At 43.8% G+C, this 20,709-nt stretch overlaps 2 protein-coding genes across 2 annotated transcripts; both read right to left on the reverse strand.

The window, feature by feature from the left end:
- Positions 1 to 187: 187 nt before the first annotated feature.
- LOC311364168 (AN1-type zinc finger protein 3-like) lies at positions 188 to 8,787 on the reverse strand. The gene is made up of 6 exons (XM_084484184.1): positions 8,255 to 8,787; positions 4,265 to 4,305; positions 3,363 to 3,554; positions 3,007 to 3,072; positions 2,745 to 2,915; positions 188 to 2,419 (listed from the first exon to the last, which is right to left on the reverse strand). Exons 1-6 carry the CDS (start codon positions 8,320 to 8,322, stop codon positions 2,265 to 2,267), a joined length of 693 nt encoding a protein of 230 aa, XP_084340310.1. The 5' UTR covers positions 8,323 to 8,787; the 3' UTR covers positions 188 to 2,264.
- A 375-nt stretch (positions 8,788 to 9,162) lies between these two features.
- Positions 9,163 to 20,108, reverse strand: btbd9 (BTB (POZ) domain containing 9). Its single transcript, XM_084483705.1, has 11 exons — positions 19,885 to 20,108; positions 19,416 to 19,623; positions 18,513 to 18,876; positions 17,906 to 18,173; positions 17,294 to 17,513; positions 15,851 to 15,970; positions 14,175 to 14,284; positions 12,757 to 12,946; positions 12,442 to 12,549; positions 12,255 to 12,333; positions 9,163 to 11,765 (listed from the first exon to the last, which is right to left on the reverse strand). Exons 2-11 carry the CDS (start codon positions 19,598 to 19,600, stop codon positions 11,565 to 11,567), a joined length of 1,845 nt encoding a protein of 614 aa, XP_084339831.1. The 5' UTR covers positions 19,601 to 19,623; positions 19,885 to 20,108; the 3' UTR covers positions 9,163 to 11,564.
- Positions 20,109 to 20,709: the final 601 nt, after the last annotated feature.

The raw sequence follows: 20,709 nt of genomic DNA on the forward strand, positions 1-20,709 counted from the left end.
AGGACATTTTCTAAAATGTTCACTTTGTGATACAGTGCTCAGTGCAACACATTTTTTGGACAAAACGCAAATATTGGGTGTTTATGTCTAATAAATCAGGGGTTCTCAATATTTTCCTCTTTTATTACAATTTTAGCACAAGGGTTATAGATTGCAAAGGAACCAACACATACGCGCACACGCAGCATTCTCTAATCCAGTTTATTTGTCCTTATCAGAAAAATGGAACACAATAAAATTAAAAAGAAAAATAGGACAGAATTATGTGGTTTTTTATACATTGAACTAAATATGTCACTCTATTCTAGGGTGTAAGTAACTCAAACTGATATAAGGTTAAATAATTTTCTTTAAAAAGGTACAGAAAGATATTCAATGTCTTGCACGTCTTATTAGCACTCAAAAAAGGGACAACCAACCCCCAACCCACACACCCCTCCCCAAAAAAAGATTAAGAACCAGCCGCTATATATATCCAAACCGCAAACGCATCTTTCTTTGCTGTGTTCTCATTGGACAGACGGTGGGAGAGAGAAAGAGAAAGAGGATGAGTCAACAGGGTGGAGAGAAGGTCATGAAGTTCAAGCCCAGACTAGCATAGAGATGTCACAGACTTAAAAGGGAACTCCAACCAGAATCAACTTTCATATTTGCCAATTTCATAACAATAATGATCATAAACAATAAGAAAATAAGTCATCCCAATTTGGAATTGTAAGAAATACAATAAATAATATCACTGAATGCATTGATTGAAGGTGATATTTTCAACCCAAAATTAAACAAAAGTATTATTTTTTTTAAGCTAAATACCCGTTTTAATAGGGTTACATCATCTTGTGAGGCAGAAAGTCAAAGTGAGTCTTGCTGGAAAATCCCATTTAAGAAACTTGAAGTCGAAAAAGTGACCAGTATGCCCAGCACAAAGTTTAAGCGGTTAAATATCAAAGAATTTAAAAATAAAATAAAAAGTGGGGGAAAATACCACTCAATTCAAGGAGGACTATTTTGTGGGAGTAGTAGTTGATGTTTGTCCTCACGGGAACCAATGGGAGACAAAACACGAATGATGTTTGACCCGACCTTCAAATATTCGGCATGTAATTGTGACATAACATGGTACGATCATTACATTTCCCTTAAACCTAAACAACGGCACAAGCCCAAATGTAGTTTGAGGCAGAAAAATCTGCGATGAACTACAACGACAGCACATCTGAAAAACCGCACATACCACCTAAACGAGTGTAGAGCCTTGGCCCTGACTTTGCATTGAGTGGTATTTCCCGCCAGTTTGAAGAACATCAAGAGTTGAGCTCAGAACATGGAGAGTACGAGACCCGCTACAGTGAGGCTTTCGTCCTATCCACTGGGGATAGAGCCGGGCTGTGTTAGTGTCCACGCGTTTGCGGAAGAGATTTTTAAAATGACACAGACCCAATTTCACGTCCTCATGGAAGAAACCAAAAAACAGGGGGTGTAGTAATTATAACAACAGAAGTCTTCAACCCAATGGCAGCCTCGACCAACCGACGCGCACGCACCACTGCGTCGATTGCCCCGTGTGAGTCAACAACGCACTGTTAGCGTTTGAGAGAACTGTAGAAAAGGGCTTTTTAATGACAACCTGAGGTGTGGCCATGGGACAGGGCATTGTAGTAGTAGTAGTAGTAGTAGTATAGCGCCCTGAGGGACGGGAGTCAACTGGGTGGTGGTGGTGGTGGAGCTGGGTGGAGCTCCAGTCAGATGAAACCAGCAGGGCCGTGCAAAACATCCGGCCTGACCAATCCCCTCTCTAAGCCACCCCCCCTCACCCTCACCGTCCGAAAGGGGGCTGTGCTGGGGGGAGGGTTGGGACGGCGGTGGGTTTTGGGGGGGGGGGGGGGGGGGGGGGGGTTAAGGCTGTGTTTGCCGACATGCGATACTGAACGTGGCTCCACAACAACAACAACAACAACAGCGGGCGGCGGTCATCCCGAGTTGGCCTCCCCCTCCCCTCGAGGGAGGGCGTGGTCTTAGTCCAGAGTCTTCCTGTGCAGGAAATCGGGGACATCAACAGAACTATGAACGAGCTCAGGTCCAAAAATTTCAGGTCAAACTGTTGATCAAGCGTGATCCCCCTCCCCCCTCCCTCCTTCCCCTCCCCCCCTCCCCCCTCCCTTCCCTCCCTCCCACCTTCTCCCATTAGTCCTCCTCTTCCTCCTCCTCCCCTCTATTAAGCGCCGTACACTCCGATTGGATGGCTGGGTCTCCGGCGTGGCCAATCAGGAGCACTCCTCCCCGATGCGTTGGCACGAGCGGCCCACCTTGCGGTCGAGCTTCACCATCTTGAGGACTGCCTCCTCGCGGCCGCGCCCCAGGTGGTCGAACAGGCAGTTGTGCTGCTCGGGCAGACGGTGCAGCATGCAGAAGACGTAGCCTGGGCGGACCGAAAACAAAACAAAACGTGAGCTACAGTAGCTACCTAGAGAGACAAACAAGCTGGCATTCCTGGCTACATGTAGTGGCAAACGGCTTAGCTCCACTGGCATCATGGGTGTGGGACGGTTGCTAGTTGTAATGATCGAGTATCGATCAGTATTCTTTAGTCGTCAGTTGGTGCTAGTTATCATAGTTGGGACTGCTGCTGGTAAGCATGGTTAAGATAAGGGCTATTTAGCATGGTTGAGATATAGGCTGGTGGCTAGTGTGTAGAGTACGGTTTTTAAGTTATGTTCCCCATGGTTGAGGTGTGTGCTACTGACCACAGCGACAGGAGCCCAGTTCCTGCTGCACCAGTTCTAGTTTGGTTTGACAGCTGTAACAGCGCCGGCGGTTCTTCTGCTTAGGCCCCCCGCGGGGCTCCTCCCCAGCGTCCTCCTTCCCATCTGTCCGGGGCCGCTTCTCTGGGGTTGCCTCGCTCTCGCTGCCCGATGCTGCGGAGGAAGCGAGATGCCGTGTTATAAAAGAGCCAGGTCTGAGGATCAGGAGGGAAACATGCAGCGACTGTGTGGTGGCAGGGCTCACCTGATTCACGAGGACGTTTTGTGGGTGTGCAGAGGGTGCCCTGGGCTGTTTCTGTGCTGGATGGTCCTGTTAATGGAGGATATCGTCGTGAGTTTTCAAAGAATAAAAAAAATATATGAAGTTCTTCATTTCTATTTATTGTTTTACGTACGTTGATTACGTACAATGTGGACCTTTTTCATTTGGATTTCAATTTGTGTGTAAATAAATAGCACCACCTTGAGCACCAAGTCATTCATTACACCATGAATGTACAGAATCAAACTGCTAAGGGGAAGGTTCGTTTTCCAAAGGCGTTCAATAGCATATTTAGCTTTGAGGAAATAACTGGGGAAAAAAACAGCAGACAATATTACCTTCCCTGGTGACAGGGCATGTGGACGAGGATTCTTCGGTTGACAGTTGCTCGGAGCTAGAAGGCAGGCTTGACAACAGGGATTGGCTACTGCTACTGCTCGTCTCGCTACTGAAGACGGGCGATTGGCTACTCCCCGAGCTTTGGATGGGCTGAGGGGTGCAGTCCTCCTCCGGCTGCTTTTTCTGAATATCTGTCAGGAAGGAAGGGGAAGGGAAAAAGCGTAGTTTGAGCTTTATGAAGCATACTGACCCAGCAGCAATAGAGTTAATGGTTCAAATGCCTGTATAATTTTGTATGACAAAGTTAAAGTTAAAGTAAGATAAAGTTTTGGGGTAAAACCGGATCAGCGATATCTATTTACAGAAGTCATGCTATTAATTTTCTATGGGGAAGCAAAGAGGTGGCGGTCTACAAATGATTAAACTACTGGTCAGAGGATCCGTTTGAATCAGAAAGCTTTACTAGGCACTGTTGACATGCCCACAGCTTAACTGATTATGGGACACAGCGCAGGGACAACTCTGGCAAAAATTGACAACCGGGCCTGTCTTGTACAACCACATCCTCCTGAAAACAAATGGTAGTTGCCAACTCTTTACCCTGAACCGTTTCTACATTAACAAGTTTTGAGTAGCAGAACTAACATGATAAACGGTCAGATTTCTGAAGATTGGAAAATGAAAATGTTTGTATTACAACTGGTGACTATCAACACCTCATTCCTAATCATATTAGCTGGTCTTCTGACAAACAAATTATTAGTTTTACGTCTGAATAATTCCAGTGAAAAAGTACCGGCGATCCTTTTTCAATAGGGTAATTTAGTTATTTCAATCACATGTCCATCTCTGGCTACTTACATGAGTTAAAAAAAATTATGTTTAAATTAGAACAACTTACCAGCAAAACATTTGGAGCACATGTTCATGGTTTTACTCGACCTGAGCAGAAAAACAGACAAAAACCACTTAGAGGGGGGGGGGGGGGGGGAGAAGGACTCACAAAAGGTTGAGGGTGTTTCGGTTATGATTTTTTCCCCCAACGATCACAAACACTGATAATTACAGGATCAATCAGATTCCGTTGGATCCTGTTGTCCAGTTAGGGTCAAAGACTTAACGTAGGACACACTAATTCCTTAATGTTGATGAAAACAAAAAAAGTTTGCCGTCCTGTATACATTTTTTTTTACCTTTTAAAAAGGATTGCGTCACCCACAGAACCACAGTTAGGCACTTCGATTCGATCGATTACTCACCCTAGCCTGAGATGATGGGGGAAAAAAAAAGTTGTATTCCCATCCCTTCGTGGAGAAAGGTGCTCCAAAACGATTAAGCCCATTTTGGATACAAAAGGGTTGAACTGGGATCAATCTAAACCAATACCAAAGCATCTATCCAAACTGAATATCATATAATGTCATATTCAGTGTCCCATGGTTAATCACTCTTAGTCAAAGAGCCAAATGTATGGGTAATCTAAAATATACACATTTTGGTAGTTACTTAACTTCTTCTAAATTCCAAATTACGGAATACGGAATGATGGAATCACAACATCTGGCCAATCAACAATTAAACTGAAGTCTAGCTTATAACACATAGAAAACTAATGTTCTGGTCAAATGTCCATTCTGTTATTTAAACGCATGTTGACTCTTTCTGGGGTCCTGCGTCGAAGTTTGTTTATGCTGTACTTGTGTCTTCACGTGTTCCAGGTAACTATTTGCTGTTGATATCCCAAAGGTACATGAGCAAACTCACACGTGACTCTTTGCTATCAAAAGTCTACATTTGTTTTTTTTACTGTGTAAGGAGGAGAGCAATAACGCCTTAACAATGTTATTTCAGCTTACAGCTCTTGAACATGTACTTAACCCCTTCCCAGAAGAAATAACAATTCCAAATGTTAGTACCACGATTTCACCACTGATCCTAACATTTAAGGAATAACTTAAACTACAAAAGTGTCAACTTAACTGACCATTTTAATCTGTTGACAATAAATCAAGTGTTCAAACATGTTAAACAAAGATACAAAAAAAAGCTGTCAACAAGTCGTTTACGTAATCATTGCATCCATATTTCTACTATCCCCAAAAAGAAACACAGCCTACAAAGACACAAAGCTACAGAATTCTTTAACAAAACGCCAGCATGACCAAGTATAGAATATAACCTGTGCTCCCATGTTCCAGGGTAGGGCTGACTAATACTACAAGTCTCTTATGTCCCCTATGGTTTCCAGGGTCCTCCACTTGAATAACAATACCATACATTAGGCAGGGTCCGGTGGGAACCGTGTCAAGAGCTGGGAAGCTGTTTTTTATTCATACCATTGTGTCTATAGCAGCTATGCTACAAATGCCGTAGAAACCTCCTGCATATAAAGACATGTTTCTAACAAGTAGCTTGTTGTAGAGGACAGCTGGGCAGTCATACCCGTGGGGTGTGTGTGTGAGAGACAGTATCGCTCTTTGGAGAGATAATGCCGGCCCCCTCCCAAGGTAGAAGGCTGGCTTAAAGCAGTATCAGCATAGCGTAAATAGTTACCATAGGTATTAGGCCTAAGCCCACACACACACACACACACACACACACACACACACACACACACACACACACACACACACACACACACACACACACACACACACACACACACACACACACACACACACACACACACACACACACACACACAAAATGGTGTCATAATGCAATACTGGGAATGAACATGCATTTCAATTGAGTCTCCAACATCACATCATCCAGTACCAGTTATGAGGTACCAGTCAAAACCCTGTGTAGCTTAACATGTAGTAGCAGAGAATGCGGCTAACAATGCTAGTGTTGGCACCTTGAGTCAACAGAGGTGATCTATTGGTTAGTCAGGGTGCAGGTCAAACCAGAAGGATCCAGCTTTGATCATTGTGCAGCCCCACACCTGTCAGTCAGCACACTCTTTGAAGCCCTGTTCAATATGGCGGTACACGTCTTCTACTGGCTGTCCCTCGAGAACACCCTCTACTTAAGAGAGGGATTTCCACTACAGAGGGACAGGCTACAGATATAGGCCATGCACGTGCCTGTAGAAGTTATATGTATAACATATGGCTGTGTTAGTGTATCATCAGCTGTCGGATTCAACCAAATTCTGCTGCATGGCCAAGCAGCCAAACATGGTGTGTGTGTGTGTGTGTGTGTGTGTGTGTGTGTGTGTGTGTGTGTGTGTGTGTGTGTGTGTGTGTGTGTGTGTGTGTGTGTGTGTGTGTGTGTGTGTGTGTGTGTGTGTGTGTGTGTGTGTGTGTGTGTGTGTACAGCACAACGCTAAACTCCTTATTTGAAAGTTAATACCCTGGTAAAAAGAAATACCATTGATTATGTCATCCAAGTGTCATTGTTCCCTTGCCCAAACCCAATGTGCCAAACAGATAAGGTTAACTCATCTAGATGATGGGAGTTTAGTCATGAAATGAATTTAAAGAAGTCTTCGCCCGCTGATTAAACAAATCACATTATACCAGTGTATCGCTATGATCCAATTAATCCTTATACACAACACCCAGAAACGGGGGCTTACCTGGCCTACGTCAATGACAATACTATTGCATCTTCAGATCAGAGCAGGGGCTGACACAAATGTCTTATTTATATCTGGCAACCACGCAAACCTATTAGCTCTCCATTGCCTAAGTTGACAAAATGGTTGCCATTGTTTATATTTAATGTGTTGTGTGATAATCGAAGTAGGTGGCTATATACGTGAACGTTACAAAAATAAGTGGGTTAACATGGTTTAACATACGGCTGCACCAAATCATTGTGTTGCGAGGTAGGACTATTTTACCGTTTTTCTTGTTTTCTTGGGCGACTTAGCCACGGGTTGCCTTTTAATTTGGCGTTTCTTATCTCCTGCGGTTCAACCGTTGGAGATTGGGAAAGCCACATGAAAAGGCAATCCGTTGGAAAGAAGGGTTTCGTACAATACAGATCCTAAATGCTCCAATGCCAACCAAATGGTGGATTTAAGTAGTCTGCCTCGAAATACCACCTGGCCAAATGTACAGCCCCACAAAGCCATAAACATAGTAACGTTACCGTTTGTGTCATCTGACATAGACAGGTGGGGTAGTGGGGGGAGGTCAGGATTTAGTGAACTCACACACACACACACACACACACACACACACACACACACACACACACACACACACACACACACACACACACACACACACACACACACACACACAAAGAAATAATCTATAAAAAACGAGATCATAGATAGACGTGTGTGTGGTGCAAGGCAATAGTATACGACACGTCATTTGTCATTACTTAATCTTTTCTCAGGGAATTTCGCAAGAGGAGCCTCGCCAGAGACATCAACGAATCACATCCGGTATGCAAAACACATCCAGCTCTCCACCAAATAAAGAAGACGTTTGAATCAAAGAATGAAAAATAGAAAAAATGTAAATGAAAAGACAAACTACACGATGTTTTAAGTTGGTCGACTTGACCAAAAAACCCAAACGGGAACCCATTCGCTCTGTAGTTTGAGCAGATATAAATCCTGGGCACGTTTAAAAGGAACCTGCTGGCAATAAATCATTGTCTCCGATACGTCACCTCCTGAATTTCAAAACGAATTACAAATAAACATTTACATTGGCCATCGACAACGTTTACATTGACACACGACGAGCAGTTTAAAGGGGAAAACGTTGACAAAGTAGTCCGTTTTTCCAGCTAGAAAAGGTATTAACTTCCCAACCCCCACCCGGCCTGCACAACAGAACAACAACAATGGGTCTGTACTAAAGCGTTGGTAATATTTCCCATTAACCATCGTGTTGATATGACCAGTACAACAGCTCAATCTTACCCCCAGAATCCACAGGGACAGCGGGGTGGTAAACCAGGAGGTTTGCTGCGTTCACTTGTATCTCCCATGACTTCAAAAAAACGATATTGATACGCGAGTCGGCTCAGGGATGAGTCCGGGGCCTTGTCGTTCAGTGGGTATTTAACAGTCAAGTTAAGCCCAGAAATATCCTCAGGGTTTCACTTCACAACTGGAAAGAAAACAAGAAAAAAAAGGAAATAGTTGCCCCGTAGTACCAAGACCAGCAACTTGGGTTTGTCCTAAAAACGAATCAGTTTGTAGTAATTGATCATCCAGCGTCCTCACGGGACTCAAAGCGATCAGCTGGACCTCGACGTGAACACTAACCCACGGATAGGGGGGTCTGGACGTTTTGGCGACTATCAATTTTACAATCTAGACACGTTGTCCGACCACTAAACGGCTTAAAATTAAAAAGCGGGCAATACGGCGACCGATCGACGTTGAAAACGCTAATTCAATAAACGGTCCAACGCACTGCCTACAAAAAGACAATTTACTTCCCCGTTTGGGACCACCCTATTCACACGTCGCCTGTAGCTGCTCGCAAAGTATGCCGGAAACGCGTACATTAACGAGCAATGTCAATATTCTTTTATTTGAAAGAATTGTCAATATTGCCAGACACTGAATATGTATAGAAATTCAGATTAATTTTTTTTTAATTCTAAATGAACAGTGTAATGGGATAGCATTAAAGAATGGTAATACAAGAAAAAAATATTTTTTGAAAATAAATCCTGCAGATTTCCAAACGTTCTGCGTGAATCCACCCTTGGCATTCATAAAGAATGTGTCAACAAATGTACTTTAGTGTGAAAACTAAGTGTTGGTGGAAGCTCAGCTGTGAAAGAATACCAATCAAATAGTTTGGTCCAACACTTATTTAATATTTTTTTTATAAAGAAAACCAAAACAAATTTAAGCAGTAGTGAAATTAAAGTCAAAGATCCATGATATATCATTGTATCATAACATTAATGTCGAATCAAACCGAATCACCACCTTAGTCCACTTTAGGTCATAGACAAACATTGAAGAAAAATAGAGCAGTGGCATAGGAAAAGCAATCATGAAGCACAAACACTTGATCATACTTATTTATAACATTGTTGAAAGGCAATGCATTCCTAAGAGGCGGTGAAATAAACTACAACCAGATTCCGGACTGGTACATATGAGATAATTAACAGGCAGAAAATCATACAATTTGAATGAGATGAGTACAGTTTAAAACTGTTGTTCTTAATTCTGTTCTCTGTAACAGTTCTGGTGTTTATTTTCCATAACTGCAGCCATGCTATGAATTTATTCAGAGGGTTTAGACATTGTTCAGAGCATGTTCATGATTCCATCAATGCCCAACAGGCCTTCACACTCAACCTGGTGTGTAACCTCTGACCTGCACAGCTCTCGAACAGCTTTCTGACTGCAGTGTCAGTCATCTAAGCCCACCCTTTCCGTTGAGTGGAATCGTCTCATTCTGTTAACCGAGACAATGTCTTCATAATATTATTAATAATAATATTTAGGAATTAATCATGAATAATAACATTGAGCCTAAAGCCCTCACAGTTCAAATGAGGATTTGACTTAGCAACATTCCTATGTATCTGTAACATATAATACTATCAATAATATGAAGGAAAATAAAATAATAAATAGGCCTATATACTTTACTTATTTTTTTCAATATTATTGTTGTTATATATTTTATATTTGTATACATATACAGTGACCTTGGATGCGTTAAATCAAATGTTATTTTTCTACAGCAATGTCGACCATGAAGTCCTCCCTCAGCTCTGGTAATCGACTAAAGGAAATACCATCATGGATACAGAAAAAGGGTGTTCAGAGCCCCAAAAACGTCCATGTTGGGGCTTTTAATGCCAAAATAAAAGTCACCCTGGAGGTTAAATAAATAACTTAAACAACTCTACGACGTACACTGCAAGAGTGAAGGCGATGGGTGTAAACTAAAACAGAGCAGGTAAAAAAAAAAAGAAAAAAAAAATGCAAACCACAGCACTAACAGCCTAAAGGGCTTCAACTGTTTTTAAACAAAAATAAGAACAATAATAGTAATATCAACCAGACTGAGAACTAAATGAACATACAACATATTTAGAGCAGCACGCTTCTTTCGATAAAACAAAAAAACAAACAACTAAAACAATAGAGGTTTACCATTGGATAGCAAGCCAGCATTGTACTTCACACAGCAGCTGCTTGTCAGTATTGTCGTCAGTTAAAGTGCCTTCTACAGCTGTTTGTCTTACTACTTAAATACATTTCTCTGCTCCCCAAGGCCCAGTGCGAACTATTTGGTCCAAGTTTCCAAACTCAGATTTTAAATTTTGCCACCGCCTCTCCCCCCAAATTGTTTGTGCTAAGCTATTCCAAGTGCCTAGTAAAAATACTTTCAGTATAAAAGATTTACATTTGAGCTTAGATTGTGTGAGCCGAACAATTAAAAGTATACCGTGTTACCGGAGCAGCTTGATCGATTTGACCCAATGCATAAATTAGCATATTTAAGTGCTGTTTGCGTGATATGAGCTATGGTGGCATACGCCGCAAAGCTTTGGCAATGATGTTTCTGTCATTACAAACAGACACAGCGGCCATTTTAAAACAAGTGACACCTTCTGTTGCAAGTCATTGCTGGCATGTAGGTCTTACAGGTAAGAAGTCACTGGTTATATATGGGGGGAGGGGGACGTTGGCTAAAAACAGTAATTACTTTCAGGGATGATATTCTCAAGATAGAAGAGTAACGACTGGTCACTTTTTTTAGGTAGCAAAAATATGTTCAAAGTGGATATAGATTTAGGAAATGTAAAATCTGAAAATATTTTTTACCCTGGGGGTTGTTTTTTATCTTTTAGTGGTATAACCGCATCAATCCCTAGATAAACCTTTCAGTCTATAGCCCGCACAATTTGATACTACATGTTGGACTAAATCGCCACAGACAAAACAAATCTCTACGCTAACCGACCAAAAAGTAGTGTCGACCTTCGCCCAGTTTCAGAAATGTGAAAGTGTGGTACTGGCGAAATGCTATGGATGTATACAGTTCTGTATCTGGAGTTTTAGCAAGGAATTTTTTAACAAGGAATTATGCGTAAAAACCGACTTGCACTGGGTTTGGGTTACGGCAAAGTACCGAGTGGTGTATAAATCAAGATATAAGAGCAATGGAGAGATGGAGTAGGAGACAATAAGAAGTAAGAGAGATCTCTTAGTGGTTGGCAGGAAGAGGAGGAGGAGAGAGGCGTATCTCTTAGTGGTTAGGTTGGGATGAAGTGGAGGAGGAGGACGAAGAGGGCTGGGTGGGGACCAGACTGTGTGTGCGTGAAGGTCGCGGGGGTCGTGGCTGGAGGTAGGAGGTGCCGCCCCCCTCTGGAGACTGCGGTCCGGGAGTGCCCTCGTTGACCTCCGAGTCCAACTGGGCCGGACACTCAAAGTGGACGCAGTGGAAGACCTGCAACGGAACGGGAGAGAGACCCACAGAGACACACAGAGACAGCGGGCGGGGGAAAGAAAGTGATAGAAGGAGACAGAGGGAGAGACAGACAAGACAGAACGAGAGAGGGAAAGATTGGAAGAGAGATTGGAATTAGTTTTTCAAAATGGGTTGATACAATTTCGAAAACATAAAAGGGACATGGAATATATAGCTATACATAGGAAGAAATTAAATACGTTGAAACCTTTTATTACAATCCCATTGATTTGATTAATGAACCAATTGAGAAATGGCATACCAATCATACCAATCTCAAATCAATCTGCTGATCTGGTGAAATTGTGATCTAATAATCATATTTTTTACGAAATCTTTTTGATTAGAATTAAAAAGAAAGACAAACTAAACAAACTAAAGCGGCTAAGACACTGACACGCATGACTCTAAGACTCTAACTAGGAATGTTCCAGTGAGGTGAATAATCTACATAGGCAACCCTCTAACCTCATTGGCTGTGTTGTGCGTTCCCACAATTCGAATAAAGGAAGCAGGGTTCTTTTCAAACTTCAGGGTCTGCCACGACCTGCAAAGAATCATGGGAGAAAAAAATAAAATATGGATAAAATAATGGAAGGGAGGTAGGAGATAGAAGGTAGAAGAGAGGAAGAAGCAGTCTAAACAGGACACTGACCGGCAGGCCACCTTGGTGCGGTCCACCACTTTGGTCCACTGCTGCTGATTGGTGGAGACCTCGATGAAGTAGCTGTAGGAGCGCTCGTCACAGTCCCACAGCAGGAGCCTGCTCAGCACAGGGAGGTTAGTCACCTGGTTAGTCATTACCAACACATGGATGTGGGTACTTAAAAAAATAAAAGCAAACTACATCACAGTTGTGTTTTCTAAAGAACATCCACTGCTCTACCGTACAGCCACCCAGTTATATCAAGGTCTCAGAGGGCTTTTATTTTCTTAAACACGGCGAAACGAGTCCAACCAAATGGCCAACCGTAAGGAGCTGATGGCGTAGGGCTGGGCCAGCTGGATGACGATGGCACCCGAGCCCAGCTGGTGGCAGGTGTAGCCTGAGTCCCAGTCGTAGTTACGAGTGTCGCCGTTGAGCAATGCATTCCTGCTCCGGCTCACACCCTCCACCACACTGGCACAGGCGGCGATGGTTGCTGCGTTCTCATTGGGCACTGTGGAGCAAGGGGAAAGATGTTGATTGGCTATTCGGTGTAACGGTGTGTATTTCAGGATCTGTTGGTCTAGTCGGACGTACAATGACTATAGAGACATTGGATTGAGAATACACGGCCAATATTTAAAAAGTTCCCCTAATTTACCACCATGTCTGAAGTTGATTATCCATTACAAGTGATCTCTAATCGCTAATCAGCATCACACCTGGTGGTAAATTGGGGGCCTGAATTGTCTTGAACTGCAATTTGCCAAGTCCTTCCCACTAAAGACAAAGGCCGTGTCCCAATTCAGGGGTTGCATCCTTCGAAGGACGCATTTGAAGACCGCATACGTCACAGCGGCGCGCCAAGTGTTGTCCCATTTCGAAGGGTCCTTCGAATGCGGCCGAGATATGCAGCCTTCGTTTCCCGGATTTGAAGGACGCATCGGATGCATCCTTCACGGCCCAACATATCCCAACATTCATTGCGCGTTGGATATTTTTTCAGAAATGGCGCGGAGAGAGCGGAAGCAGCAGCTGCAGCGAATACATATTTAATGACAAAACTATGTAAAAACATTTTTTTTTTATAAAATTAAGGTTGGGACCATTTTAAATATGTAACTTTATTGTCAAAGTTCAATGACATTAACGCTAGACATATAACGTTAAACTAATTAACGTTAAGCCAACGTCCTCTCTTCCTCTTCACCCGGCGGTGAATCTTCTCCCACTCCTCCAATAAAAGATAAAACATAACCAATACAATTATGATTTCTGGCTCCATATTTCTCCTCCGCTGTCCGGTTTGAACCGCAGCTGTCAGGGTTGCTAGGAGACAGGAGCGGCGTGTGGTCACGCAAGGTAAAGGACGTTAACGGCTGGTTACGCAATCCGGAAATGCTCCGTAGGCTAGACCGTCCCATTCCACAACGCTCGTTCGGCCTTCGACGCAGCCTTCTCGTTCTACAAAGGCTGCATCCTTCGAAGGACGCGTCCTTCGAAGGATGCAGCCCCTGAATTGGGACACGGCCAAAGGGTTTTTAGTTAGCATGGGTCCACGCCATGTACCCACTTAAATACCCACAGTTTTTATCCAAAGTGGCTTACAGTGATTTATTTTAGTCATTAAGACTGCAGACTTTAGGGTTTCAAAACCAGAACCAGAACCTTTTCACCCTAACCCCAAGTCAACCTGCCCCCATTTTAGATGTTGAAAGTCTTAGGCGTCTTCAGGAACTTACCCACAAGGCCGTTGTCCAAGGTGTACGAGCGGTTGGTGAACATGCACTCGAAGGCCACCAGGTGGAAAACCTTGTTGACTGTGTTGTGCGTTCCCACGATGCGCACGTACCTACACACATTAGAGAGAAGAAGAGGATGCAGTGTTCAAGGGGAGGGCCGGCACTTTGCACAACTTTGCCAGTCGCACTGGCATGATTTAAATTAACATGAATTAACAGAATTGGGGAATGTTTGCCTGCAGTGTGCTGTATGCAACGCAGGCAATGTTTTTAATAATTGTACAAAAAGAGCACATAACATACCATGTCATAAAGGCATCACACATTATAATTTAATAAATTTGTATCCAATTTCTTGCGAGATCTGACATAAATGTATCATGTTATACAAAGGACACCACGTTTAATCTCTTGTCTCCATCTTGATCAACCATAGTTAAATGGAGCCTTTTCAGGGACATTTGTGCCTCTGAAAAGTAATGTACATTTTATATCCAAGTCACTTAAAATGTGCGGGTAGGATAGTTGGGCATGGTCGAGTCAAACATACACGGCTTTAGAGCTAAAGTTGAACTGAGGTCAGCTTGTTTGTATATGGAATTTAATATTCACCCATTAACACATGGTGACTGGAGTGCAATTCAGTTACACTAAAGGTGTAGGACGCTAAATACTTACCGTGTTATAGATAGTCTGTGTACACATATGGTTTATCCAAACATAGTGCTGAATAATGGTGTGTTCACACCGCACTTTGTCCCATTTCGCCTATTCGCGCGAATAGGCGAATGTTGCCGCGCGACAAATCATAATCTGTCGCTGTGCATTTTTGTGTGCATTCGCGGGGCGAATTATTCGCGGGGCGAATTTTTTTTTTGCCTGGCAACGGTCATTCATGCCAATTCATTCTCATCAACCATGGCCGAGATGTGTGTCTGTACCTGTTGTGGAAGAGGGAGAGCCCGTCGTTTATGGGTTAATAATATAATCCGGAGGCGCACACCGCTTTGTGCCGTGATATTATATATATCGTATATATTATATGATATAGATATTTATATATTATATGTAGATATAGAGCGGGAGTCGCAAACGGCAACAATCACTTTCTCCTCCAAGCTGCGGTTCACTGAACGGTTGAACGGTGATTGGCTGTTTTACGTTACTTCACCCACGTTACCCACAGGGAGTGAACGCTGATTGGCTGTTTCAACGCGAATGCCGCGAAGAAGTTGAAATATTTTAACTTTATTCGCGGGGCGAATTATTCGCGGCGCGAATCCACGTGAACGCGCTCGCCGTTCACGTGGAAAAATTTCGCGCTGTCAATCAAATCTTGTCGCGCGTATCGGCGAAAAAAAAATTCGCCCGATTCGCGTCTCCACGTTCACTTAACATTGAAACGTGTCGCGGGGCGAAGTGCGGTGTGAACACACAGTAAGATGTACAAACATCTAGGGATATAGATATAAAGAGCTAGGGAGCTAGGTCTAGGTGTATATATATTAAGCAAATAGAAACAGTGCAATATGTAGTGTGTAAACCAATGTTAGGCATACCAAAACAAAAGGGTAATGCACAATGTATAGAAACAAAGGTTTTATATAATCGTCGTACACCCACGGTGAACCGAGGTGTATAGAGAGCCAGGCTAAAGGACTACGGTGCTGCTTTACCTGCACACCCTGGGGGTGAAATAGAGGTTTTGCCAGGAGCGACACAGGGACTTTGAATGGTCGACCACGCGGATCCAGTCCAGCTCGTCCATCGACACCTCGATGTAGTAGGAGTAGGATCTGAAGACACAGGAAATCACCTGGCATCATTTTTACTGAAAAAGGTATTGCTAGGACTGACAATATCACAACAATATAGGATTTGCATTTCTTAATACTATGCAAATCCATTCTTACGCACAGAGATGTGCCATGCTAAAATTAGCACATTGTGAAAAGTTCAATATTGTAGACACTGTAGAAGGTGTTGCACTCTAATCAGCAGTAGTTATCAGCAGTAGGCTTCACGATCATGGGGAAGACTGCTGACTTGACAGTTTTGCAGAAGATAGTCATTGACAGACACCCTCTACAAGGGAGGCTAAGCCTCAAAAAGGTCATTGCTAAAGCTGGCTGTTCACAGAGACCTGTATCCAAGGATATTCATATAACGGGTGAAAGAAAACGTGTGGTAGGAAAAGGTGCACAAGCAACAGGGATAACCGCAGCCCTAAGAGGATACTCAAGAAAAGGCCAGAGCTTCACAAGGAGTGGACTGGGGCAGAAGTCAGTGCATCGAGAGCCACCATGCACAGACGTATCCAGGACATGGTCTACAACTGTTGCAGTCCTCATGTCACCAGCAACTCCTAAACCAGATTCAATGTCAGAAGTGTCTTACCTGGTCTAAGCAGAAAAATAACTGGTCTGTCGCTCAGTGGTCCAAAGTCCTCTTTTAAGATGAAAGTAAATTTTTCACAGTCAGTGATGATTTGGGCAGTCATGTCATATTTTCTGGTGTTGGTCCACTGTGTATTATCCAACGCAGCCATCTAACAGGACGTTTTAGAGCACTTCGGTCTTCCATAACACCTCATGCAGTGGCACAGACTGAGCAACTCCATGCCACGCCGCATTGATGCAGTAATTCATGCAAAATGAGCCCCAACCAAGTACTGAGTGCATATACAAGAACATACTTTTCAGAAGGCCGACATTTCCATATAATCTTTTTTTTTTTTCTTATATTCTAATTTTGCTCAGACGGAGCTACACATACCTCACTGCAGGTGTCCCTCGGTCGTGAAGTCAAAGTATACTAGTAGTATACTCAAAGGCACTTCAACATCACAAAGGAGCACAGTGGAACATTCACAAACTGGCAGAAACATTGGGGTTCACTTGTGTTTCTAAATTCCGGCCTTATTTTTTATAACAGAATTGGCATTATCAAAATGGCCTAGATTACTATGTTGATCATCATATAAGACATATTACCATGTTTAAAACTAAAATAAAAAACTGTTTTGTGTTCACTGGCCCTTTAGGGATGACTGCTGACAGGTTAGGCTGCTTCATTGGGGATCCAACCCAGTAACGTCCAGTTTCTTCCCCCTCTCTCACCGGCTGTCGCGGTCCCAGAGCAGCAGTCGGATGTGGTTGATGATGGAGGGCTGGCCCAGCTTCACCTGGATGCCCGCCCGGCCATCCTCCTCGATGGGGTGCCTGGAGAAGCCGTGGTCCAGGTCGTAGTTCTGGGTGTCTCCGTCCAGCAGGGCCGACTTCAGCTCCCCCTTCACCACCTGGGCCCCGTGCTTCATGGTGGCAATGTTTTCCTCCGGGACTGGAAACACATAACTCACTCGTTATATAATACAATACAAACAAACACAGAACAATATAAAAACACTTCAATGTACACTAGCTGGAGGCGATGATGTTATCTTTGTGAAACTAGCATGGTGGCTAGCAAGTTGGTACTATCTAAGAATACAGAAGTATGCCAACCCCATTCTGTATGTATTGAAGTATTATTGCTGTGTATATTGTAAATCACAAACAGAACTTGGGAGCCTTACCATTTGCATTAAAATATCACTCAGACAAAACCTTTCAGACCAAAACCTTTTTAAAAATAGTAAATAATCAGTACATGAATAAAATAACTTCTTTCATGGAACTTCAGACCACAGACCACATAGGAACCCTACTTTTTGGCGGTGGGGGGGTACTGACCGAGCATGCCGCGGTAGTTGAGGTCCATGTCTCTGCTCTCGGAGCGGGTCTTGATGGCGTCCAGCAGCTGGTCGGGGCTGAGCAAGCCCGAGGGCCGCACCACATTCAGCATCTCCGTCAGGCTCATCAGCGGCAGCCTCACCGCCGACATCACTTCCCGCGAGTCCTCGCCGTCGCCGCGGTGACGGCTCCAGCGGCTCAGCGCCAGGAAGATCTCCTTCTCGGTGGCGGCGAACGAGTCCCTCCTGACAACCGTGAGCAGGGCGGCCTTCGGACACACACACACAAAAACAGACCGGAATACACACCAACATAATTATTGGATTAAATAAAATATGCAAGCTTATCAAATGCACAAATAAAAAATGAGAGGAATGGAAATCTACCACGTCGTGGGTCTCAGAGTAGGAAATAATAGTATCCATTTCTCCTGACCCCTGAGGAAGTGCTCTAAATCAGACACACCGCTGGTTCTACAGAAGAAGTAAGGAAGTGAGGTTCTACACAGAACCTCACTTCTTCGTGAGGTTCTTCTTTGCTGACTCATGTGGGTCACACCCGGCTGACACACACATTTGACATCCACACACACCCAGCCGCCCATCACCTTGGAGAGCGTCAGGAAGCCGTCGGAGCCCAGCACATCGGGCCCGTGGCGGTCCATGTAGGAGCAGCAGGCGGTGCTGAGCGCACTCAGAGAGTACAGGCTGGCCACGTCAAACACTAGGCACACGTTGTTGGTGTGCAGCACGGTGCGCAGGAACTCCGAGGTGGAGTCCTCCAGAGGCTGCAGGCCGTAGCGGTGCGCCAGGCCCAGGAAGTCCAGCAGCACCTCCTCGCGGGCAGAGCTGAGGCTGGCGCGGCCCGTGTAGAGGTAGTGGAGCAGCATGGAGAAGGCCTCCGCACGCGTCTCCTCCAGGCACACCTCCGCCTGCGGCAGGGACTCCTTCATGCCCCCGTAGAGCAGCGCCCTGCGTCGGGGATTGACCATGTTAACACGTTGGGCAAAAGATTGACACCTAGGGGAGTACCGGCATAAGTGAGTCACGGTTCAGCTCGCATCACGGATTTTGGTTGGGTACTACAAGTCTCTTGAACCTGACCTTTTTTTTAAAATATATTTTAACCTTTTAGAAACCCAGAGTAGTATCCCTTTGGCATGAAATACTCGTTCCCTGGCCGTACCCCAACATGTCTGCCCTAACATGAAGGACAAAGTTACTTTATTTACAGGCTACTATTATATATCTCCCCATACATTTCATTATTCAAATTGCTTTGGCACCTAAAATTGTCTGAGGGCTATTGAATTTTGCAAGATTAAAAAAATATACCAGCAATTTTTAAAAGGAAAACAAAGCAAAATGTTCTGTTGTAGATTGGAGGGGAAACGTCACAGAAGATATACAAGCTGGTTTCATCCCTCTTGATCACATGGTTATTGTTATTGCATCTTCAATTACCCACTTTACTGTGGTATCGGACCGTATGTTGCATGCTATGCTGCTACCTGAAGTAGTGACAACGGGCTGCCAGGATCACCCGATGGGCAGGAAACCGTTTTTCCTCCACAAGGAAGGTAACATCGCTGTACTCCTCGCCGGGAACCAACGCGCCGAGCTGCTCTGACAACAGGTGGATGTGGTCTATCTCTGACACAGATGCCAGTGGTCGCAAAGGGTGGCTGTTACTCATGTTAACAGATACTACGGTCACATCTGGCAGGGATGGAAAAACACAAATGAATAGCATAAGTCGTCAAAGAAGTAAGGACACCGCTACAGGAGGATGTTGCATACACCTCGTAGCTAGGTTGTTATGAAAGCGATGCTGCTGACATCTTGCATGCTAACGAAATTAGGCGTACGGAATAAGGCACAATTAGTCCCATTTTCATGTTTGTATTACTCATCCCACGTTATACTGCACATTATAACGCCCACGACATCCAAAGGTTTGAAAGTAGCCATTCAACTTACCTAGCAACGTTGTGGTAACGTTAACCTTACACCGTTTGTGTTTACTTGCACAGCTGCGGTGGATAAATAATAAGGAAATACTGGCAAATGCCCGCTTCCCTCCGTTTTCCTGGTTATGTCACACCTCTCACTTATCTTCCGTCCTTAGAGATACAAAAAATATGTTTGAAATGTACACGGTGACGTGCAGAGAAACCGTTTACAGATTTACCCAGTCTATGGATTTAACAACCACAACATGCTAACGGAAATGGATCAACAAGCTCAAATGACTACTTCCTGTTAAACGACGGACTCAAGTGAAAAATATTCCAAATTAAAAGTGCTATTGAAGATGCCCGATAAATAAGAAATTTCCCTTGATAATGCCAACGACACGCACAAACTCCCTGAAAATGTCCCTAAAATGGAAGCATGCGGCTTGTAGATCCGAATGCTTCATGGTATTTATGTTGTGTGGTTGTACGCGTTGTAGTACAGTACAATCCAAAATCAACGTAAATATATACCGTTACTTAGGCTAAACAAAACACTTCTTCCATAATCACAACACATTTCCGAGCTAATTAACAATTGCTCCACAAAATAATTTCTAGAAACCCAATAATTAACACCCCTGCTTTCGAAATGACAGCGGCCATTGCGATTGGACGTCGCTAGTACAAGCCCTATTCGTGTTTCCTATTCATTATTAGTGTAAAAGATGACATGGTGTAAACTGTTATTTCTATGCAACCTGCAGTAATCATCAAAATGATGTTACCTGTATCTCTTTCCTAATAGGGGCATGGAGCCAATTTCACCATATTCATGTTAAAGAAAGGT

Source organism: Micromesistius poutassou (assembly GCF_964030765.1).
Source record: "Micromesistius poutassou genome assembly, chromosome: 19".
NCBI lineage: Eukaryota > Metazoa > Chordata > Actinopteri > Gadiformes > Gadidae > Micromesistius > Micromesistius poutassou.